Genomic DNA, 25,842 nt, shown 5'->3' with positions numbered 1-25,842 from the left:
CCTGTCCCAACTCTATAGATGGCCCTACCTTGTCATCCATTTGATATCTGGCATATAATTTACTGTTTTCCCATCTGTCCACTGTATTGATATTCTTGCTTTTTCTTAAAGCTCTGAGTGACTTCTGATCCCAACATATGGTTTCCATAGTTACCACTCACATTTAGGCAGGCACATCTGTGTATTCACCCCTTGATGGAAAACAGCCCTGAGAAAAGCAGCCCTCACCTCTGTGACAGCCACCCTGTACGTGCACATTCTCTGACTATAACCCTGAACACACAGCATAGAAGAGGGACCAAACTGCCACAAAGCAGTTAGTTGTGCTCCTGTCCTAACATCAGAGCTTTGTTTATTCTGGGCTTACAATCAATGCACAGCACTTTACATTTATGTACATTCATCTAATCTCACAACAACCCAACCCAAGCACCACCACTATCCTGATCTTACAGGTAAAGAAACTGAGGCTGGGAGAGACTGAGGAACCTGTCTCAGGCTACAAGCAGCTACAGAAGAGCCAGGATTTGAATCAGGAGGTGGACACCAGAGTAATAATCTTAACCCATAGGGCATCACTCATATCCTAAGTTCAAGCCACACTCTTGAAAAACCATCCTGTATTTCATCTAACCAGGTAGAAAAACAGCAATGTCCATCCCCCGTCCATCCTGAGTTTGGTGTGATGACTCCTTCAGCCCACTCTTTGTGTAATGTCTCCTAACTTTTGATGTTATCAGAAGGCAGCATTTAAAATACATCAACATTGCCAGAGAAACAGGGAGACACACCCCTACTGCTGACTCACATTTTAAAAGCCGCTTCCTGATCCAACAAAATGAAACACTTGTGATTTTATTTGATTAAAGTCCATGAATTATTATCAAAGGCAGTTCATATCTCTCTTGTTTGGTAGTTCACTGATGAATTCTTACTCAGATATTCATTTTAGAATTCCTACTTCTTTACTTTTTAGATAGGTAATTTGTTAAATGCAGGACCTGTTGGCAAAGTATGTACTTTGTCTAAACTCAAACTATGTCTTCATTCCCTTGGTTCCCCTTGAGGGAAAATGAGGATGCCTGGGGGAGACCCCACTGTATTACCTGCAAGGGGGGATACGCTGGCTTGTATTCCTGTCACACTTCGGTACCAAGATGGTGCAAGCAAAGAACATGAGGTATTTGTAACAGTTGGTTTGAACAAGTGCAGGGAAAAGAGAAGACTCCCAGCTGACGGATGCTTCCTTTTGAGTCCTGTGGCCGAGGTAATTTGGATAATTTGTATGGTTGTAGGGCAAATTCATGCAGAGCTCCAACGTAATTGGTTCACACTGACCTAACAAGAAAACACACATACAGATACATATATTTTTAAATTTCACATGTAAAACAATTTCTTAATATCTTACAAAACTAAAATCTCTCTTACCCTTTCTTGGAAGTAGCTAAGACTAGATGTAAGTAGTATATGAGATGCCATCAAAAGGTAAATAGTGTGGTTAATGAAGTGTCTTGACGAACCAAGATTCACTTCTGAATACGGAGCTGCTAGCACACCGTCCAGAACGCACGTTTCAGAAAGTCTTGCGCATTTTTCTCCCTCGGCTCCACTTGTCTGATTCCTTTTACTCACTTTAATTTGTCTTCTGATTTATCCATTACTTCTAAACGAGGGTATTCCCCACCACCTTCATAGCCATTTTAAAAAATCAATGAATTTGCCTAAATAGGCAATTAGATGACTTTTTTCTATACGTTTTATTGTTGATCAGTGTATAAGGCTATACAACTTCAGGTCAAGAGGAGGCTGAGATCCATTAGATATCCAGTGCCAATGAGATAACCCCTAACCCTTTAGCTTGGCATCCAAGGCTATTTCGCACTCCAAATCACAGCCTAACTTTCCAGCCTCATCACCCATGACTATCTCGCCAGCAATATTTCCTTGGTGACACCAGACATTTTAAGAATTGCACGCGTCCTTTGTGGGTCCTGTTAGCTTTTATCCCCTTCTTTCCTTCGCACACTTGTAATCACCCCTCAAATGCAATCATGGTTCTAGCTGCCAGGTACATAGGGCAACTGCTGATTGGAATCATCCTTCCCCATCCTGCCCACTAAGCTACTTTCTCCTTGTTCTGCAGCACTCAGCCCAAACCCCTCTTCCAGGAAGGCTTTCTGGCCAACCACTCTTCCCCTTCCACTCCTAGTAGGTCTCCGCTGAGCTCCAGAGCATCTCCAGGGTGTGCATGCCATGCACTCATTGCCCTCTGCTCTATTCTTTACTTACTTGCCTTCCCCATACAATTTGAGAGTTTTGTGAAATGAGACCTCATTTCTTCTTTTTAATTGAAGTATAGTTGATTTACAATGTTGTGTTAGTTTTTGGTGTACAGCAAAGCGATTCATAAACACACACACGTATATATATATAAAATTAATTCTTTTTCAGATTCTTTTCCGTTATAGTTTATTACAAGATATTGAATATAGTTCCCTGGAGAACTTATTTCTTGATCTCAAAGTCTGCACCAAGCATAGTGTGAGAATTAAGGAAGGAAAGGAGGGGGGAGGCATCAGAAACTATCCTTTAAAATGTAAAATGTAAAAATAATGAAAATAATGAAAAATAGAGTCCCTGCCATTGAAGCACTCTAAGTCTCCAGAGGAAGAAAGACACATGCAGGTAGCTGTGGTATAACATGAACAGGCTAGGCTAGTGGGACTGAACAAAATGCTAGAGCCCGGAGAGACAGAGTGGGTAGGAGCAGCTTGGGAAGCCTTCCCAGGATAAGCGGGGTTTGGGCAGGTGTGGGGGAATGCGGTGGAAAGGCTCTCTGTCCCCTCTCTGTCTGTGGTGGACGTGCTTCATTCCCAGAGGAGAGGGGAAATCAAGGGAGTGTCTTGGTAGAATCAGGTCAGGTCCACCAGAGATTTCATGCCTTATTAAGAGTAATTATTCAAATTAAATTTAATTATTTGACTAGGAAATGGTATGCAGGCAAACAGATTAGCAATAAGGACTGCAGGGAAATATTAAAACAGCTCTGGGACTATTTCTTAATTTAAAGAGTCTGAGGGCTTTGCAGAGATTATGCTGATAAGGAGCCCGATATTGGCCAGACTGAAACATTTCACGGACCAAGTATGTAAGACTCTCAGTTTATTGAGGAAGGAGTAAAACTCTAAAGCTGGCATAATCCTGAGGATGCCTACAGGGTGGAGAGAAGAAAGAGAGACAGAGGAGGTATGGGGTTGGTTCAGCTTACCACTTCTTTGATTTGTGAAAGAGGAGAAACACTGAAATGTTCTGAGTTCAGATTATACACGAAAAATTCATATTCCTTATAACAATGAAAACAATACAAAGACGCATATAGGAAAAGCTCTTCATCTCCCCACCTCCCTCTCTCTTAACTTCCCTCAATGCCAAAAGATGGGTTTCCTCTTCAGCTTGCTTTTGTTGCTTGATTACCTGTCACAACCATCTTACAAATCAGTAGAGGCAGCTCACACTCTATATTTTTCTTAATTTCTTTAATATACTTAAAATTTTACAAAAATGGGATCATTCACACATATTTTGATGCAGTCTTTTTTTCCCTGTAGATGTCTTTTCTTTCTCTCTCTTCCTCAACTACCCTATCAAGTTTCAACTTTTTATCAGTTTGTTGTTTCCTTGAGATGACTAATAGGCATATCACATGCATAACTTTTCTCTCTTTTGATATGTGGGATGTATCGATTTTGATTTAGGATAAGATATAGGCTTTAAGTGTCTCAGAGTCAGGGGAGATGAAAGGATTACGTTATGATCATGTATTATCCTGAGATCTTTACTGAATGCGGTGAGGTTGTTTTGTTTCCTTCATAAAGGCATTCTTCACAAAGTGCTAAGCAAGAGAAACTTTCAAGTAGCTGGCAACCTCAAATTCTACGACTTATGGTATCAATAAACTTTTATATCTTAAGCAGTAGACTCACTGACAAGCCTGATTGACATTAGCCACTAGAGGGCGATCACGTCACAAACATGTGGGGACATTTAGCTGTTGCAGGGCTGTATAATTCAGTGTGAGCTTGAGGCAGTGCCTGGCATGGCGTCCTGAGGATAGATGAGGTTTAATAAATATCTGTAGAAAAAAAGATCCTGATGGAGTCTCAATGATAGCCCACCTTTCAAAGTCTGAAACAATATTTGATAAATTCAACCTAAAGAAAGGACTGTTAACTAAACGATGTTACATCTTCATCATGATGCAATACCTGAAGCCAATGGAAATCATGTATTAGACTGATGGTCGTTTACATGAGAAAATGTCATTTCCAACATCCATTGGCATATATATCCGAGATTCATCTTTGTGTCAAAACTTTAAAGCTCTCTTTATTATTATTTATTTTTTAGAATTTGAAGAGCTATTATAAGGTGGACACCCTTATAACTACTACCCAAGTCAAGCCACTGAACACTGCCAGACATCCCATGTACCCTTCCATATCCCCTGTCTTATGTCGACCTTCTCCTTCCCCCATAAAGTAAATGCTGAGTTTCAGAGTCATCACTTCCTTGCTCTTCTTCATAGCTTTATTACATAAGTGTGCACCACATCCTACATACTACAGTTTGGCTACCCATTTTTGAAAACCAAATTTAAGTCTCTTATACTATCTATGTTCCCCCTCCCCTCCATCTCTTTCTTTTTCTTTAATGTTTAACTATTGAAGAATCTGGGGACTTGACCTGTAGAGTGGGCCAGAGTTTGGATTTTGCTGATTGCACACTCCTGGGGAGGTGAAACATCTTCCCCTGTCCCCCTTGTCTCCTGAACACTGGCAGCTGAAGCCAGGGGGCTGATTAGGCCTCATCCCTTTGGCAAGACTCTAGGTTCTTTTATCAGAAGACACATCCGTCTGATTTCTTTTTGTGATGTCTACAGCTGTATGTCCATGCTCAGTGCTTTGCCCTGTTAATTCACCTGGTTACCAAATGGTAATATTCGAATTCAATCATTTATCTTCCACTTACTAGCTGGGAATGCTTTTAGAAAGAGGTTGTTCCTCTCATCTACTATTTGATACTGAGAACTGAAGTCCTTAATCATTACAGCATATGGCTTGTTGACCACACCCCTATACTATCTGTTCCTTCCACCTAGAGATTGCAAGGAGAGGGCAGGAAATTGACAGACCACTGGGAAATTATTTGAAGAACAAAGCTGTTCATTTCTTCCTGGATATAACTTTTCAGTGGGGGGGAATCATACTGCCATCTTCCCACTCATATATACAACTTTGGTTTTCCTTTTCTGTTCTTCAAATACACTCAGACAGTTTCCTTAGCGTCTTACCGTCTCATCAGCTTCCTCTTTCATCACAGGTGTTCTTGCCAGGTTCCTTCCATATATATTCAGCAAACATTTGAACACCCCTTCTTCTGCATGTCAGGCACTGGGCTAGTCACTCGTCCCCATTCCTTCTCTGTTATTAAAAATAAGTGTTGGGGGCTTCCCTGGTGGCGCAGTGGTTGAGAGTCCGCCTGCTGATGCAGGGGACACGGGTTCGTGCCCCGGTCCGGGAAGATCCCACATGCCGCGGAGCGGCTGGGCCCGTGAGCCATGGCTGCTGGGCCTGCGCGTGCGGAGCCTGTGCTCTGCGATGGGAGAGGCCACAGTAGTGAGAGGTCCGCGTACCGCCAAAAAAAAAAAAAAAAAAAAAAAAAGTGTTGGAAGAAAAATGTACACAAATAAACATGTAGAACTAAAGGTTGATGGAACACTATGGGAAACTTGGGAGGGTCCCTGAAGCATGACAGTCATACTGGACTTCATACAGCCATGGCGATCATGGGCTCAGGGAGGTGGGGAGAGAGACATGCCCAGGAGCTGCTCTCTCCGCCAGGTTCCCCCAGATGTCTGAATTGCACTCTACAAGGTACAGGTGATGGATTAGTCCCTCTACACCAGACTGATGGGAAATAACATTCCTGATCTTACCCCCCAAGGCAAGGACATGTCCGTATTTTGCCTCCCAGCAGGGTGCAAACACGTTAAAGATTCTGGGCTGGAGTGGATATGGTGATACTGTGATACTTTTAAGCCTCTCCATACACAATATCATCTGAGATGTGTTCTTTAGGCTTTTTTTAATTGTAGGCACTTCTGCTCATCTGAGATAAACCATGGATCTTATCCACTGAAAAATATGAAAACCATGAAGACTGTTTTTCACACCCAATTTCAGGATGTCACTAATCCCAGCAGCCTCGTCAGGCCACAAAGCAATAATTCTCAACTTTTGCTGCACACTGGGGTCACCTGGGGAATTTTTAAAATACTGATGCCGGGGTCCCACCCAGTATATCTTCAGGGACCATTGGAACGTTATTATAATATTTTATGGGGTGGCAAAAACCATTATCTTTAAGGACTAGCCTCCCAGCAACTCCAGTGAGAGGCTGACTCCACCGGAAAGAATGTCCACATTCTCCAAACTCATATTCCCCACTGGCAGGGAGCCAGAGAAAGAGAGGGCTGCTCAGTCGTGCTCCAGAATCTAAATAACAGTAGTCTCTGACAGTGTCAAAGATCTTTAAACAATCACGTTTTCAAGTGCATGAAGAGTTTTCTGAGAGGAGATGATACTTGTCCATATTTACAGAGAACCAAGTAGACACACACCATCCTGAAGCTCTTTGAAAAATAAGGAATAACATCTTTACTCTCAGCTGGAAGTTAGGCATATACACTGCTTATGTGCCTAGCAGAGACAGCAGCTCCTGGGCACGGGTCTCTCCCCATGCCCATGATTGCCATGGCTGTATGAAGCCGGGTATGACTGTCATGCCTCAGGGGCCCCCTCAAGTTTCCCACAGTACTCCATCAACCTTTAGTTCTAAATGTTTACTCATGTACTTTTTTCTCCAACACTTATTTTTAATAACACAGAAGGAATGGAGACCAAGGACAAGCCCAATGCCTAATACTCGGAAGAGGGTGTGTTCAAATGTTTGCTGAATATATATGGAGAGAACATGGCAAGAACATCTGTGATGAAAGAGGAAGCTGATGAGAGAGTGAGATGCTAGGGAAACGGTTTGAGTGTATTTGAAGAACATAAAAAGAAAACCAAAGTTGTATGTATGAATGGGAAGGTGGCCATATGATCCCACTGTTGAAAAGTTAGCTCCAGGAAGGCTGGAATCATGTCTCCCTTCACTGCCATCAAAGTGCCCAGTGCCCAATCCCAGTGTCTGGGACATCACAGACACACTAGAAATACTGGTTGAATATACATGATAAATGGAATATTTCCTGCCATATCCATAAACAAAGGATGTCACAGTCACCAATGACTGCAGCCCTCCAACGTGAGCTGGTGAGCCCTGAGGAAACTCAGGGCTGAAAAGAATACCTGCCATCTAGCAGCCATCAGACTGCAGCCACTCCCTGAGGTGAGACCTGAGGAAACTCAGGATGTGAAAACACTGGATACTGGCCCGGAGAGCTGAGGTGCACATCAAAGGAATGATTTCAGGGAGCCAAGACTTTTTGCATCTTCCCATACATAGAAAAGCGCTAAATTCCTTAAATTGAGATATCTGGTATTCTTTGATTAATAATAATCTTTTGACATTCCTGACTACCTGTTTTTTTCAGAGTTATCTGAAATGCTGTCTCCCGGCCTTCAGTCCTCATTTTACCCAATAAAACTTAACTCGCAACTCTCACGTTGTGCATTTTTTTTAAGTCAACATACATACAAGCTGAGTTATCTAGTGCCCTTCCTACAAGTTCCTTTTTTTTTTTTTTTTTGGACAGGTGGTAACATATTTTTAATCTTGAAATATTTCAAGTGTAGAGAAAATAGGATAACATATACTTGGTTACTCCCTGCCTAAATTTGACACAGGCTAACATTGCTCTCTCACCTTTTTTTAATCTAACAGTAAGTGCCATTACATGTCAGACAACCCCCAAAACTTTAATAAAATACATGTGTCTGAGACAATACTGTCACTGTCCAAAATTCTACAGCCCAAGTTCAAGGTGAAGTAAAAAAATGATTCTGAAAGAGTTCCAGGGAAGACTGGGAGATGAGCAAAGTCAAATCATATGTATATACATATATACACATACACAGACATATATTTAATCATTTTAGAGTGAATAAAATGGTAGTGTGTCTTAGTGGTCAGACTGATATCTATCTGCACTGTTCTGTCCTATGGGAAATGGAGGAGGGCTGGGTATTGTGCTTTCGGCCAAACAGTTATTAAATGCTTGTGAAATTAAACAAAAAATCTTGTTAGTCTGGGTTATTAATTGGCTGTTGCCCTCACACGCCTATCCAGCCCACTGTTTTCACCCCTTGATATCCCCTAAGGGGTACGGGCTACCCGCCACCCATAAGCTCTACATTGACCCAGAAAGGTCACAGAGTAGAATTAGGATCTGAAAACTTCAGCAAATCCAGGGACCCGAACCCTTCAGCCTTTCAACCTCCCGGCCTCCAGGGGCCTTCACTGCTGGGATCTGTGCTAAGAAGTCATACCTTCTTGTCAACTGAAAGCTGACAGACCTGCTTCTAAGTCTCAAGCCCAAGCTGACAGGGAAGCCAAAAATTAATTCTAAAAAGTGAAAGAAGGGACTGGAGTGTGAAAGCAGAGCCCAGAAGTAAGCAAGCCATTACTAGAAATCAGTCTTCGGGGGCTTTCCAATTCATTTAAAATTTCCCGAGAGAGTCTTTCTGCCACCCCTGCCCATTCAATCTTCCCCTAATCATTCCTCCTCCTGAAGCCAGTTTGGATACAGCCACCTGTCTACACCATTTGTAGCGAGGTCATTATAGGTCAGCAAAGTTCCTGGAAGGGTGAGAATACATTTTATTACAAGAACAGACCGCCAAAGTTTTATGTGGCTACTTAGATGAACTTCATATTTACTTCTTGGATAAAGTTTCCATTCTTGAAGCTGGGCTTTAAAAAGGAAGAAAGATAGCATTTGCCTGCAGATGGAGCCAAGAAAATAATATATAGGAGCTGACGCTGAGTGGAAAGTCACGGCAATGACATTAAGCAATGGATTTATAGCCCATTTATGATGACACATTTGTTTATGATTTAAGTTAATTAAGACCATTTTGCTTCTTTTCTGCTACCACATGCAACCTTTAAAAAAAGAGAAATATATATATGCATATTTTGGAGGGATTCCACACTTCAGCATTTTACTGTCAATGCAAAAGGATAAAACTGAGTGCATAGCCTGACGTGGTGATTGCAATTGTCAGCAGCAACTGTACTTACTACAGTTATTCAGACTGTTGCTGGGATCACAAAGAGAGCTACCACCACATGAATCAAGGCAGGAACTGTAGAGGCATCTTTGATCTCCTTCTTGACACGGAGTCTGACCTACAGACGGGGTAAAAGCACATTTACTTTCATCAGCAACTATAAATTCCATGCACTAGGATCTGAAGGATCCAGAACCGAGGAAGGACACAACTTTAATTTCCTTCCAACTTCTCCAAAAATTTTGAACACATGTTGAGATTCTGTAGGAATAAAGAACTAAGAGGCAACCCATCCTTCAAAAATCATCTGTTGCTGCTTTTAATGGAAAAGAGAGCATCTTATATTTACATGGGTGCATGGAGTTGATGACAAAATAAAATTCAAGTGATTTGAGGAAAAGGCCAATATTTTTAAGACTCATTTGATCCCAACTCTAGTCTTTCCTCTAAGGAAAATGCTTTCCTTAATAATAAATAAGGCATCAACATCAATACAATAAGGATACTTTATCATGGCATAAGTCTTAAGCAGCTGTTATCCATATTTTCTGTGTCCTTGGAAAGTAGCACTGGCCTAGCTGCAATGATCTGAGAATTGGGTTTCTTGTTTCCAAATGGATGACAACAGTAACATCAACCTAATGGTTTTTCCTTAAGGTATGTGGAGAGGAAACTGCTTTTCCCATTGATTTCCTGGTCATTTGTAGATTAAATGGATAAGGTAATAAATTACTGCCTGTTCTCTTTCTAGCTCGCCCCCATTATAGTCAATTACTCAGACACATCATGTGGAACCTAGAAAATCTTGCAAGGCAGTTTTAAATATAAATAACAGTATGCATATACATACAATCATTCTTATCTGTAATTCTAAGACAATATTTATTATAGTGGACTTTCTTATCTATAATTCTAAGACTTCTAAGACTTATCTATAATCTTATCTATAATTCTAAATATAATATTTATTATTCTGGACTCTTTCTCCCTTTCAGTACCATTAATGAAAAACACTATATATCACAGCCTTGCATAAAATAGATATCACTCCTTTTTTTTTTTTTTAACGTTATCAGGTCAAACTTTTTTTTGCAAGGTAAGCCAGGATTAGTTCCATGAATTTAGTCTCTTGAAGAAATTTTATTAAGACAGCATGCATTCATTACTTCAGCCGATATTAAGTGCCCACTATGTGACCACTTATATGACCAGCTAGGCACTGAGCATTAAAAGACAGAAAATCCTGATAATTTCTACCCTAATTAGGGCTATCGTCATGAACGGAATCTTACGATGCCATGTGATCATTGCTCCACTGAAGGTACATGTAAAAAGCAGTAAAAGCAAACTACGACGGTAAGAGTAAAGCTTCTCAAAGGAGTTTTTCAGGCACATGGGGTAAGTTGGGATAAGAGGGAAGGATGGGTTTCCCAAGCAGACAGCAGGATATGCAAAGGCCTGGAGTAAAAAGTACACAGGCTGGAGTCACCGGACATTAAGGGAGACTGAACAGGAAGGTTGAGAGTGAGGCTGAGGGTTGTCATGGCCTAAATCTTGAATAGGGCCCCAAGTCCTGGCAGAAGCAGTCCCAGACCCCCTCCCAGCCTGGCTGAGCAGAACCAGCCTTCGATCACGGCTGACGCTGGTAACTCGCTCCCCTTAACTCTCAGCTCGCCGAACGCAGTGGCCTTCTCCCACTACTCTAAACTACCTTGCTCCTTCCTGCCACCTCGGTGCCTTTGGCCAAGCGGTTCCCTGTGTCTAAAATTCTTTCTCCAGTCCTACTCTCCTTTGTTAATTCCATTCATTCTTCAGATTGTGGCTCCTACAGCTCCATCTCAGGGAAGCTTCCCAGAGGCCCTTTCCCAGGACATGCATCCAATACGTGGCATCCTAGCACCTTGAATTTCCCTCCTGGCCTATGTCACTCCCCAGTTAGACAAGGACCAGCACAATTATTTGTATCGGCTTATCTCCCCCAGGAGCCTGCTAGCCCCATCAGCAGTCTTGCTTGCTACTAAATTCCCAGCACCACAATATACTTTTATTATATTGAATTCGTTAGAGTGGATAAAGATGCTACCATTTTACTTTGTGATCCATTTTATCATGTGACTTTCTAACATCTCACACATGCAAAGAAGTATTTTCAAATCCTGCCACTGCTAGTAAAAAAATCCAAAATTATTTCAAACAGCATTGAATTATGTAGAGAGAAAGAACTATTTGTTCAAAAGGGAGTTGCTTGGCTGACATGCACACAATAACTCATGGCTAGAAAGGGATTTCCTTCTGAATTTTAAAACTGGTAAAATGAGGCACTCGTTATCTAGCTTTTTATGGACTAAATCTGTGATTAAAAGGCTCTCCCTTTAGGTCTGAAATGCGCTTTCATTAAAGCCATCCGAATGATCAATATTCACTATGAAAAAGCTAATTTAGTTATTGGTGATCAATCTCATTAGCTGATTTGGAATATATACAGCCTAAGACTTGCTTTCACATAGCAGCCATGTGATAATAACTTACATTTATTGAGTGCTCACCACGTGCCATCTCTATGAAGTAGTTATCATTATTCTGAGATTACAGACACAGAAACTGAAATGTAACAGGGTTAAGTTACTGGCCTAAAGTCAACCAGGTAGTAGGTGGCAGAGCTGGGGTTTGAACCCAGGCAGCTGGGCGGCAACATCCACATTCTTAACAACTAGGCTATGTTGGTAAGAAGTAAGATCACTTATAAGCAAATGTAGTGATTTTTAAGTCAAAGGATATTACCAACCCTGCACTGAGAGATGCTTCTACACAAACTGGGACTTAAAACAATCAGTGTAGAGCTTTCTTTTCTGGCAGAAATAGACACACTTAAAAAACCCACTTATTTGATTTACTTTTTCTTTGGGGGTTTCACAGATAATATCAGACTCTTTTTAAAGTGTATTTAAGTATATTGCTTGGAAGGAAAACATAAACAAGACAAAAAGACAACCCTCAGAATGGGAGAAAATATTTGCAAATGAAGCAACTGACAAAGGATTAATCTCCAAAATTTACAAGCAGCTCACGCTGCTCAATATCAAAAAAACAAACAACCCAATCCAAAAATGGGCAGAAGATGTAAAGAGACACTTCTCCAAAGAAGATACACAGATAGCCAACAAACACATGAAAGGAGGCTCAACATCACTAATCATTAGAGAAATGCAAATCAAAACTACAATGAGGTATCACCTCACACCAGTCAGAATGGCCATCATCAAAAAATCTACAAACAATAAATGCTGGAGAGGGTGTGGAGAAAAGGGAACACTCTTGCCCTGCTGGTGGGAATGTGAATTGGTACAGCCACTATGCAGAACAGTATGGAGGTTCCTTAAAAAACTACAAATAGCACTACCATATGACCCAGCAATCCCACTACTGGGCGTATACCCTGAGAAAACCATAATTCAAAAAGAGTCATGTACCACAATGTTCATTGCAGCTCCAATTACAATAGCCAGGACATAGAAGCAACCTAAATGTCCATTGACAGATGAATGGATAAGGAAGATGTGGCACATATATACAATGGAATATTACTCAGCCATAAAAAGGAATGAAATTGAGTTATTTGTAGTGAGGTGGATGGACCTAAAGACTGTCATACAGAGTGAAGTAAGTCAGAGAAAAACAAATACCGTATGCTAACACATATATATGGAATCTAAAAAAAGAAAAAAAATAGTTTTGAAGAACCTAGGGTCAGGACAGGAATAAAGACGCAGATGTAGAGAAAGGACTTGAGGACACAGGGAGGGGGAAGGGTAAGCTGGGATGAAGTGAGAGAGTGGCATGGATATATATACACTGCCAAATGTAAAATAGACAGCTAGTGGGAAGCAGCCACATAGCACGGGGAGATCAGCTCAGTGCTTTGTGACCACCTAGAAGGGTGGGATAGGGAGTGTGGGAGGGAGACGCAAGAGGGAGGGGATATGGGGATATATGTATATGTATAGCTGATTCACTTTGTTATAAAGCAGAAACTAACACACCAGTGTAAAGCAATTTTACTCCAGTTAAGATGTGAGGCATTAAGCTGCTTCTCTGCACATGGTTATTTTAGGAAGCTGTTACATTTAATTTCAGAAGCCAGTTATTTCTAATTGAATACTATATGCTACACTTTTCTCTTTATCCTGGTGTTTCCCCATAAAACATCTAACTGAATCTGCCCATGCTGTTTAAGTGTTTAACCTCTACTCTTCACCCTTAGGGATGATTTTTCAGTGTAAGTTGCATGAGAGTTACATTTACCATAAGCAAGGGTTTCTGGCTGACCAGAGCTGTGAGGACCAGTGAATTAGGCAATCTGGCATTATTTATATGGGGATCCTTTAAGCTGTAGGTAACTTCCAGCTTTTTGCTTTGCTCCCAAGGAAAGGCCCGCTGGTAAGGACTGTTTCCAGGGCTGGAGCACACACTTACCATTGGTGCAACTCTCCTCATCACTTCCATCCTTACAGTCCTCATCTCCATCACACTGGAAAGTGCTGGGGATACACTGGCCACTTCTGCATTCCACCAGACCCTGGCTGTGACATGCTAGGAAATGCCAAAATAACATGCATTTTAATTATCTCTACTTCTTTCAGTCTACAGAGCACATCAATGATTCCCATTTATCTGGCATCACCAAGAATGAATTGTTCTAGATTTCTGAATGTTCTGCATAAATGAATGAATATATCATTCATTTTGTTCATTCCAAGTATTTTTGGAATGGAAAGTTTCCTTTCAGGAATTCCTCTTCCCTTATTAAATAGCACTCACTAAAAATTTTTTCTTGATCATTGCATGGTGAAAAACAGTATTAATGATGGTAGTAGTTATACTACTAATATAAAAGCTACAACTTATTAAAGGCTTACTATATGGCAATAACTGTGCTAGGAGTATTAGGTGTCTAATCTCAAATCCTCATAACAAATTTGCAAATGGATATTATCGACCTTGTTTAGAAGAAGGAAACTGAAGCTTAGAGAGTTTAGTGTTTGCCTCAAAGTCTCAAGGCTGTTAAAAGGTAGGGTCAGAATGTGAAGGCAAGCTTTTCTAACTCAAGCTCCAACATTTCACTCTGCACCAACCTGACCTAATGCACTAATGAAGTGGTATATGTGAAAGACTTGCATAGTACCTACCCCACAATAAACACTTTATTTCAAAACTTGCTCATGACTTCTGACATTTAAAAGGGATTCTTGTAGCCATTAACCTTCCAATTTCTGAAGGTTGTCTTAATTTTATCCCTATTGTCTTTCAGAGCGTTAGAAACCCATGTATCGTATGACCTCAGCCTTCACCAACTTATGGTCTACATACACACATACATACATACACACATACATAAATACATACATGAGCACCAAGTCCTTGCTTTTCCAAGATCCATCAAAATACAGTCCACTCTGTTCCACTATGTCCACTGAGCAAGGACTCAGGTACTATTCCCATTCAAACAAGTTCAGGAAAGAAGAAAGCTGGGCATTGCATTTCCTAATTAATTTATGTGATTTTTCTTATGTCAAAATAAAAACCACGCAACCCACATTTCTAATTTTGCCTCAAATTATAGGCAAATTAAATAGTCAATCTCATATACATCAGCTGTTCCTGCTTTTATTTTTAGACAGCAAAAGATGGAATAAAGAGTTTAATTAGTTTGAACATGCATAAAATGCACCATATTAACTCTTTCAGATCAATATTACTCTCTTTTAACAAATAGCTGCTTCTATTCAATCATTTTATTATCCCCTACTGAGTATACTGTAGTTTCTAGGGAATAAAATGTGATCAGCCATATTTGATTTTATTAGGCAGGTAGTGTAGTAGCTACCTGAAGACTTTTTTTTTTTTAATTGAAGGACGGTTGATTTACAATATCATGTTAGTTTCAGGTGTACAACACAGTGATTCAGTTATATAAATAAATAAATAAATATATATATATATATATATATATATATATATATATATATATATGTACCTATTCCTTTTCAGATTCTTTTCCCTTATAGATTAGTACAAAATATTGAGTATAGTTCCCTGTGCTATACAGCAGGACCTTGTTGGTTATCTATTTTATATATAGCCGTGTGTATATGTTAATCCCAACCTCCTAATTTATCCCTCGCCCACCCCCTTTTCCCCTTTGGTAACCATAAGTTTGTTTTCTGTGTCTTTGAGTCTGTTTCTGTTTTGTAAATTAGTTCATTTGTATCATTTTTTTAGATTCCACATATAAGTGATATATGATATTTGCCTTTCTCTGTCTAGCTTACTTCGCCTAGTATGATCATCTCTAGGTCCATCCATGTTGCTGCAAATGACATTATTTTATTTTTTTTATGGCTGAGCAATATTCCGTTGTATATATGTGCCACATCTTCTTTATCCATTCATCTGTTGAGGGACATTAAGGTTGCTGCCATGTCCTGGCTATTGTAAACAGTGCTGCAGTGAACATTGGGGTGCATGTGTCTTTTTTTTTTTTTTTTTTTTTTTTAAAGTTTATTTATTTATTTTTTTAATTAGTTTCTGCTTTATAACAAAGTGAATCAGTCATACATATACATCTGTTCCCACATCCCTTCCCTCATGCATCTCCCTCCCTCCCACCCTCCCCATCCCACCCCTCCAGGCGGTCACAAAGCACCGAGCTGATCTCCCTGTGCTCTGCGGCTGCTTCCCACTATCTATCTACCTTACGTTTGGTAGTGTATACACGTCCATTCCTCTCTTTCGCCTTGTCACAGCCCACCCTTCCCCCTCCCCATATCCTCAAGTCCATTCTCAAGTAGGTCTGCGTCTTCATTCCCGTTTTGCCCCTAGGTTCTTCATGACATTTTTTTTTTTAAATTCCGTATATATGTGTTAGCATACGGTATTTGTCTTTCTCTTTCTGACTAACTTCACTCTGTATGACAGACTCTAGGTCTATCCACCTCATTACAAATAGCTCAGTTTCGTTTCTTTTTATGGCTGAGTAATATTCCATTGTATATATGTGCCACATCTTCTTTATCCATTCATCCGATGATGGACACTTAGGTTGTTTCCAGCTCCGGGCTATTGTGAATAGAGCTGCAATGAACATTTTGGTACATGTCTCTTTTTGAATTATGGTTTTCTCAGGGTATATGCCCAGTAGTGGGATTGCTGGGTCATATGGTAGTTCTATTTGTAGTTTTTTAAGGAACCTCCATACCGTTCTCCATAGTGGCTGTACCAATTCACATTCCCACCAGCAGTGCAAGAGTGTTCCCTTTTCTCCACACCCTCTCCAGCATTTATTGTTTCTAGATTTCTTGATGATGGCCATTCTGACTGGTGTGAGATGATATCTCATTGTAGTTTTGATTTGCATTTCTCTAATGATTAATGATGTTGAGCATTCTTTCATGTGTTTGTTGGCAGTCTGTATATCTTCTTTGGAGAAATGCCTATTTAAGTCTTCTGCCCATTTTTGGATTGGGTTGTCTGTTTTTTTGCTATTGAGCTGCATGAGCTGTTTATAAATTTTGGAGATTAATCCTTTGTCAGTTGCTTCATTTGCAAATATTTTCTCCCATTCTGAGGGTTGTCTTTTGGTCTTCTTTATGGTTTCCTTTGCTGTGCAAAAGCTTTGAAGTTTCATTAGGTCCCATTTGTTTATCTTTGTTTTTATTTCCATTTCTCTAGGAGGTGGGTCCAAAAGGATCTTGCTGTGATTTATGTCATAGAGTGTTCTACCTATGTTTTCCTCTAAGAGTTTGATAGTTTCTGGCCTTACATTTAAGTCTTTAATCCATTTTGAGCTTATTTTTGTGTATGGTGCTAGGGAATGATCTAATCTCAAACTTTTACATGTCCCTGTCCAGTTTTCCCAGCACCACTTATTGAAGAGGCTGTCCTTTCTCCACTGTACATTCCTGCCTCCTTTATCAAAGATAAGTTGGCCATATGTGCGTGGGTTTATCTCTGGGCTTTCTATCCTGATCCACTGATCTATCTTTCTGTTTTTATGCCAGTACCAGACTGTCTTAATTACTGTAGCTTTGTAGTATAGTCTGAAGTCAGGGAGCCTGATTCCTCCAGCTCCGTTTTTCGTTCTCAAGATTGCTTTAGCTATTCGGGGCCTTTTGTTTTTCCAAACAAATTTTGAAATTTTTTGTTCTAGTTCTGTGAAAAATGCCATTGGTAGTTTGATAGGGATTGCATTGAATCTGTAGATTGCTTTCGGTAGTAGAGTCATTTTCACAATATTGATTCTTCCAATCCAGGAGCATGGTATATCTCTCCATCTATTTGTATCATCTTTAATTTCTTTCATCAGTGTCTTATAGTTTTCTGCATACAGGTCTTTTGTCTCCTTAGGTAGGTTTATTCCTAGATATTTTATTCTTTTTGTTGCGATGGTAAATGGGAGTGTTTTCTTGATTTCATTTTCAGATTTTTCATCATTAGTGTACAGGAATGCCAGAGATTTCTGTACATTAGCATGTGTCTTTTTGAGTTAGAGTTTTCTCCGGATATACTCACCCAGAAATAAGACAGGCTCTAAAGTTACAATATTATTGCACACTCTGTGTAACTCTATGAACACTGAAGGCTGTCTTATCTCTGCCAGTTCTCCCCCGGTTCTCCCACATATGGTACCTGAGAGCGCCTCTGGAGGCTCCCACTTAACTGCTCATGTATTGTTTGCGAAGAAAAGTGCCCCAGTCTCTGGGAAGAACATCCCTTTGACAAAGTCGCAGACCCAGAAAGGATATTTGTGGACAATGAGAAAGAAAACTGCCACCCGCTTGACCAGAGCAGCCAAATCAGGCTTGGAGTTTTGGAGAGAGAGAGGCAGAAGTCAGTTACACTATGTTGTTACCGTCATCACACCACTCAATTATTATCCGTATAGGCTAGGACCAAAGTGTAAGAATCTGTTTAGATAATGAACCTTGAGTGTATTTGACTAAACAGGCAGAAGTAGAAAAATAAGCAAAATGAAAGCCCTCAGGGCACTCACAGCAATTGACCTCATCAGACTTATCCCCACAGTCATGGTCACCGTCACACACCCACTCTATGGCAATGCAGCGTCCATCTCCACAGCGATGCTTCTCTGTGGGGTTGCAATCTGGAGAAAACAAAAACTCAGGAGGATGGAGAGAACCAGCATGACAAACACTTAGAACTGTATGGCTTGTTCCAGTAGAACAAGTTCCAGTAGAAGAGAGTCTGTTCCAATTATTCCAATACCATCAATAACCTTTCTACTCTGGGTCTGGCACCTCCCGGCCAACCATGTGGCCCCCCGGCCACCATCACTACGGGGTAAGACCTGACTGTTTTTCAGATGAATAACAAGCGCCCAGCTTTTCTAGGACCCATAGTTTGTTCTGAGTTTTGTCGTGTTTAGTCATTGTTTTCTTTCCTTATGAAAATTTTGTGATTTGGTTCAAATAAACAGAACTGTGATTTGGGTTTCACAATGTAGATAGCTGATTTGATGATTCGTGACAACTCTGTCATGTTTCTAAGAATTGCAACTTACCTCTCTGTGGTAAACTGCGGAGGCAGGTATCTCCTCCTGTGATCTTGCCTGATGCTAAACTTAGGTTTTCTATTGAACTGTCTAAATATATAACTCATACTTGAAAGAACTGCTGGGTAAGAAATGCAAAATATTTGGTTTTTTTATGATTCTTTTTATCTTGGATTTAACCTCTCTCCCAAACTATATATTCCTGGGGAAAAAGGAGAACTAAGTGATGTTTCTTCTCACAGAGGGCAGAACCTATAGGATTCTTTGATATGAGACATGGAATAACCTTAATATAAACAACCCTTTAAAAGATGTATGTAGGGGCTTCCCTGGTGGCGCAGTGGTTGAGGGTCCGCCTGCCGATGCAGGGGACACAGGTTCGTGCCCTGGTCCGGGAAGATCCCACATGCCGTGGAGCAGCTGGGCCTGTGAGCCATGGCCACTAAGCCTGCGCGTCCGGAGCCTGTGCTCCGCAAGGGGAGAGGCCACAACAGTGAGAGGCCCGCGTATAGCAAAAACAAACAAACAAACAAACAAAATGTATGTAGGTTCATGAATAACAGATTCCATAAGGAGGAACTATCATGGATTTCCATTAACAGCACCACTGTCTTTAACAGACCTGTGGAGGGACCATGGGTCTTGAAGGATACAGGGGAGCAATTAAGTGAAGAAGATGGAAGACATGGTGCAGAGAAAAAAAGAAAGACACAATGGCTGGGATGCATGGGTGGGAACCAGAAGAGCCAGCACATGCTCAGCCTGCTAAAGATGGGCAACCGGGACAGAGAATGGTCTAAGAGGACATCGTGATTATTACCATTAGATAAAAACAAAGTCATCCTAAGAGCACAAACCTCATGATATCCTACTACCTTCAGAGGAAGTAGGTTGAGTTGGTAAGACCACTGTCTCTCACACGCCAACTATACACTGGTCCTCTCCACTGACCTATTGAACTACCAAGCTACACTCAATTCCCCCCTCCCTCATTTTTACTCTCTTTTCTCCAGTTATCTTATTGGTAAAAGGAAGAGTTGGAGTAGATAATATCTAAGGCCCCAAACTATAAATTTTATGATGTATACAAGTACAATGGCATCTCATTCTTTGTGTCCCAAGACTACTCAATCCCAGAAGATAATCCATATCTATCTAGTGACCCATGGGATGTTTTGCACATACATACATTTTCCAACATTCTTATGGATGCAGTGAGAGGCGGCTACACAGGTGTTTCTAGAAACTACTGAGTTTCCCAGCATGGGGCCATTTGGGACATTCACCACTCCGAGGCATTCCCCTAATCCACTCCTGATTCTCCCCCAGCATTTCTTTTGATTTTTTGCGGTAGGCGGGCCTCTCACTGTTGTGGCCTCTCCCCTTGCAGAGCACAGGCTCCGGATGCGCAGGCTCAGCAGCCATGGCTCACGGGCCTAGCCGCTCTGTGGCATGTGGGGTCTTCCCAGACCGGGGCACGAACCCGTGTCCCCTGCATCGGCAGGCGGACTCCCAACCACTGCGCCACCAGGGAAGCCCTCTTTTGATATTCTTTAATGCTGAATATCATTTCACATCATTTGCCCAGTGTCCTGCCTCATCTCACCTTGCCCTTCTGTTCCTATTAGAAAATTCTTCTGTCACTCAATAATATGCTACCTAAAAAAAAAATTCAAGAGCTAATCACAAGTTCAGAAAGGTAAATAAGCAAGAAGATTTTGCTGGTTTTAATTCACGAGAGGGCATTCAGAATTGAACTCGGCTCTTTTAAAGGTAGGGTCATTCTTGTTTTTTTTAATTGAGATATAATTGACATATAGTGTTGTATAAGTTTATGCTAAATAAGATAAGCCAGAAAAAGAAAGACAAATACTGTGTGATATCCCTAACATGTGGAATCTAAAAAATCTGATTTTGTTCAAACAGAGTGTAGACTGCTGGTTACCAGGGGCGGGGAGGGTGAGGAATTGGGAAGATACTGTTTATAGTTACAAACGTGCAACTAGTAGGTAGGTTCCTTCTTTAAAAGTTAAGATCAGCTTCTGTACATAAAACAAATGCACCCTTCTAACCTTCGATATCCTCACTGCAGAAGTTGCCTCTGTAGCGTGTGACAATCAAATAAAGGAGGGGTCTTTGGTTATACATAATAAGGGGATCAGGAACAGAAAATATATCTGTCTGCAAAGTTTTGCTCATGAGCTCAAAATCTAAACACGAGCCACCGGTTCTAACCAGAGAAGAAACCAAACATTTTCAAAGAGAAAAAAAAGTTAACTCCCATTTCTACTCCACATCTTTAGCATTTCCTTAGTATGACTTTTTGTAAGAAATCTTACATTTACACATGAGACATGACTGAGACTAATAATTTTAAAAACTTCCTCTTTCTGAAAATTAAGAAACCAATCATTTTGTAATTTCACCCACTAATCACATTAACAAACAATGAGCTACAAGTTCTTGATTATACATTTCTGCAATTTTAAATGAAAACCTTCAGGGAAATAATGCTACTTACCACAGTTTTGCTCATCACTCAGATCCCCACAGTCATCATATCCATCACATACCAGGCTATAATTAAGGCACTTGCCCGTGTGACAGTGAAACAGATTCTCGCTGCAATCTGAAAATAAGAGAAGCCACTGATGGCTCATTAGAGCAAAACAGGACGTTACAGTAGCAGTTTATATAACAAAAGCATATCACGGGAGGGAAATCATAATGGTAACCTGGTCCACATCTATTCTTTTACAGGTGAGGAGACTGTGGTGCAGAGAGATCTAATGATTTGCTCAAGGTCACATAACAAGTTACTGAAGAACCACGACTAGGACCCTCTGGCTCCCAAGACAATGCTTTTATCACTTCCTGACAGTATTTATCTGAGTTCCGCTTTATGACACCTGAAAGCTCCTTTACAGTCAAATATGAGAAAAGACATTCTCAACTCACCATGGTTCCTAATGAAGTTCATGTTCATATAGAATGAATACTTAATAGAGGGTGAGTAGTTATTTCTTAAAAATGTTTCCTTTAAAATGAAAGTCTAGTTTTGTCAATGGTAAGCATAAACGTAACAAAGAGAAAAAGTCATTTAGATTTACAGTCATTACTTACATTCACATCACTGAAGTCAACCGAATGTCTCACAGCATGACCCTCAAATAAACAGTACTGTCCTAGATTATGGTGCCAAGATAAGAATAAGTGATATATAACCTCAGGAAGCTTATAGTTTAATGTTGGAATAAACATCATGCGAGGAAATTTTAATAAGAAGATAGGTCTTGTTCTTGGGTAAAACAGAACTCCTAACATGGTTCTATCATCTATTAGCTGTGGGAATTTGAGTGTATTAGTTAAAATTTATAAGTCTGTAAACTTATTTTTGAAGTTAGGATAAGAGCAATTACTTAATAGAGTTTAGGGGAAGGTATAAATAATAAATTAATGTGTGTAAGTTTCCAAGACAATTAAATGGGAAAAGAATACTCTTCAACAAATGGTGTTGGGACAATTGGATTTCAAATACGCAAAAATGAACTCTGACCTTTACCTCAAACCATACACAAAAATTATCTCAAAATGGATTATAGACTTCAATGTAAGAGCTAAAATTATGAAGCTTCTAGGAAAAAACATAGGAAAAAAATCTTCGTGACCTTGGGGAGGGCAAAGAATTCTTCGATATAACAACAAAACACAAGCCTAAAGGAAAAAAATAATAAATGGTTATCCATTAAAATTAAACATATTTGTGCTTCCAAAAATACGATTTAAAAATTAAGAGACAAGCCACATACTGGAAAAAAATATTTTCAAAGCATGTATCTGATAAAGGACTTATATCCAGAATATATATAGACCTCTTACACTCAATAAGACAAACAATCCAATTACAAAGAGGCAAAAATCTTGAATAGAAAGTCTTCATAAAGACATATGAATGGCTGATAAGCACATGAAAAGGTGCTCAATATAATCATTAAGGAAATGCAAGTAAAACCACAATAAGACACTATCATATATCCCCTAAAATAGTTATAATAGATAAGACAGATAATGCCAAGTATTGGCAAGGATTTTAAGAAACTGAAGCTCTCATATATAGTTGGTGGGGATGTAAAATAATAATGCCACTTTGGAAAGCAGTTTGGCTGCTTCTTATAAACTTAACTCTAACCTTATCATGTGATTCATGAATTCCACACTTAGAAAGCTACCCAAGAGAAGTGAAACATATATCCACACAAAGACTTGTATGTGAATGTTTACAGCAGCATTATCCATAATAGCCAAAGACTGGAAACAATCTAAATGCTCAAAGACTGGTAAGTGGATAAGCAAAATGTAGTATATTCATACAATGGGATACTACTCACTAATTAAAAGTATCAAACTACTGATACACATGACAGCATAGATGAAGCTCAGAAACTTTATGCTAAGTGAAAGAAACCAGATACAAAGACTACGTATTATGCAACCCATTTATGAAGTTCCTGGAAAAGGCAAACTTACAGAGACAGATGTCAGAGCAGTGGTTATCTATGGCTGGAGATGTGGGAGTGGGGACTGACTGCAAATAGGTAGAAGGAAAGTGTGGGGAGAGATGAAGAAGTTCTAGAAGTAGATTGTGGTGATGGTTGCACAATTCTATAAATTTACTAAAAATCAATGGGTTAATTTTATAGTATGTAAATTACACCTCAATAAAGCTGTAAAAATGTTTAAAATACATGTAAAGCCTGCATGTAATAGAAACTAGATTTCTTAAATGTATTATTTTTTCCCTTAGTTAAAGTGAATGAAGTTCAAAAATAGATTCGTAAGGCTGGAGCGGGATCACGGAAGATGAGCAGGATTTTAGTAGAGTGGATGGAATGAAAACTTCAGCAGGTTTCAAATAGAGGGAATAGCAAGAACAAAGGAAAGAGGTGAGAAATGGAGGCACATGTGAGGATCAGTCTGCTTGGCTGATAAAGACCAAGAATCTAATGGTCAACAGTCCAGTCTCCTGAATTACAGCTAATTGTTCCTCCTCAAGCAGACGCCTGCATCTCATACAACTGGTGATGGGTGCCTCTTTACTATAAACATCCCAAACTCTATAACAATTTATTATCAGAAGTCTTGGGCAAAGGGACTTCCCTGGTGGCGCAGTGGTTAAGAATCCGCCTGCCAATGCAGGGGACACGGGTACGATCCCTGGTCTGGGAAGATCCACATGTCACGGAGAAACTAAGCCTGTGTGCCACAACTACTGAGCCTGTGCTCTAGAGCCCGCAAGCCCCAACTACTCAGCCCACATGCCACAACTACTGAAGCCCACCTGCCTAGAGCCCGTGCTCCACAACAACAGAAGCCACCACAATGAGAAGCCCGCTCACTGCAACAAAGAGTAGCCCCCGCTCGCTGCAACCAGAGAAAGCCCGTGAGCAGCAATGAAGACCCAACGCAGCCAAAAATAAAGAAATAAATAAATAAATTTATTTTAAAAAGTCTTGGGCATTGATCAGTGAAACTGTTAGCCACATCAAAATATTATACTTGTTACTGACATGATTCATCAACTTCTCTTTCAAAGAGCATTCTTCTAAAACAAAGTTACTTAAATACTCTTAGAATCACATCATTTTCGAAATGGAATGGGCCTTAGAGATCATCTGTTCAGCGCCATCATTAAGAGGGTGTGTGTATGTGTACATACACAAATACACACGTGCATACACATATGCTCACACTTATACACATACAGAACTTTGTACGTACTTTTAATTTTTCATTTCCCCTGGGACAACCATCATAAGGGAAAATATAAGGACTAAAAAGAGATCCCAGTTTTCACCTTGACCGTACTATTTCCTCCCATTCAGCAGCAGAGGGCACTAACTTCCCACCCTGCACCCCACTGCTGCCACACACACACACACACACACACACAGGCTGAGTCAAGAAAGGTTATGATTTTGGTTCTCCCGCCCACTGAGCAGCGTTGGGGAATTTGTGCATCAAGATATATACATTTCCTCGGGAAGTTTTAAAAGATCTTTCTGATCTGTATTTTCATCTCTTGTGAGAAGTTTTGAATCGGCATGCTAGAATCAGCAGTACCAGGGTCCTCACCTTGACCATCAGTGCAGAAGTACTTACATTACCTGAAGGAGGAGACAGGGTGGAGGGGTGGCAGATTTTAAACCATACGAATTAATTTTTTTAAGCAGTACACTTCATTTTTTGATGATAGGACTGGGAAATCAAATATTCCTTTCAGAATCTGATTAACCTGAGAACACACTAAAAATTTCCAAAGTGGCCCCTCTGTGTGGCCTATTCTGGGATCCCCAGTAATTCATACTAAAGCACCTCATTGGACATATTTTGTAAATTAACGCTGTCACATTAACTTATTTCATAAGTGAAGATGATTCAAACATTTTTTTTAATTCCTCATTATTCACACAGGTGCAGATGCAACTTTCCACTGTTATGACTTTCTTGGTTAGATGACATTTTCAGAGGTTAGATACAAAACTAGCTGCATTTGGAAAACAACTTGTTGCCTCCCTAAGGTCTGTGTAATTAGTAACACACAAAACCTTAACCAAAGGTACTGCACACCCAGAAATACAGAGCAAATAGCAAAGATCACAGTGGCTCCTTTTATTGGAATAAATGTTTATTTGAACTGAAAAGAGATGTCGTCAGTGTAATTTGGGGCCAACGATCAAAACCTGCAAAAGCTGCTTGCTGTGATTTTCTCGCTCAAAACAAGCATAATTTTGCGTAACCTAAGGTAGGTGTTTTTCTAGATACAGATCTTTTTTTCTGAAAGAGAGCTTGATACAAAATGTGACTTCTGAAGTTCTTGCTTGTTAATATCTATTTCAGTCTGGCATCATAATGATTAACGTTTACCCCTCAAAATTGTCATTAAATGAAAGGGCAGAGCTAAAGAAAGGAAAGCCT

At 40.1% G+C, this 25,842-nt stretch overlaps 1 protein-coding gene across 4 annotated transcripts in view; it reads right to left on the bottom strand.

Moving 5' to 3' along the window:
• The window catches only part of CORIN (corin, serine peptidase), a 230,071-nt gene that overhangs the window by 70,175 nt on the left and 134,054 nt on the right, over nucleotides 1-25,842 (bottom strand). For all 4 annotated transcript variants that reach the window (XM_081236190.1, XM_081236189.1, XM_081236192.1 and 1 more), the window contains 5 exons: nucleotides 21,389-21,496; nucleotides 18,349-18,459; nucleotides 13,773-13,889; nucleotides 9,310-9,417; nucleotides 1,107-1,338 (listed from right to left, as the gene is read on the bottom strand). In XM_081236190.1, the coding sequence (XP_081092316.1) occupies nucleotides 1,107-1,338; nucleotides 9,310-9,417; nucleotides 13,773-13,889; nucleotides 18,349-18,459; nucleotides 21,389-21,496 (676 nt within the window). The remainder of the gene's footprint in view (nucleotides 1-1,106; nucleotides 1,339-9,309; nucleotides 9,418-13,772; nucleotides 13,890-18,348; nucleotides 18,460-21,388; nucleotides 21,497-25,842) is intronic.

The sequence above is a fragment of the Mesoplodon bidens genome (assembly GCF_964165515.1).
Source record: "Mesoplodon bidens genome assembly, chromosome: 1".
Taxonomy (NCBI): domain Eukaryota; kingdom Metazoa; phylum Chordata; class Mammalia; order Artiodactyla; family Ziphiidae; genus Mesoplodon; species Mesoplodon bidens.
The sequence above is the reverse complement of the archived record's forward strand: the minus strand, read 5'-3'. Positions and strand labels throughout refer to the sequence as shown.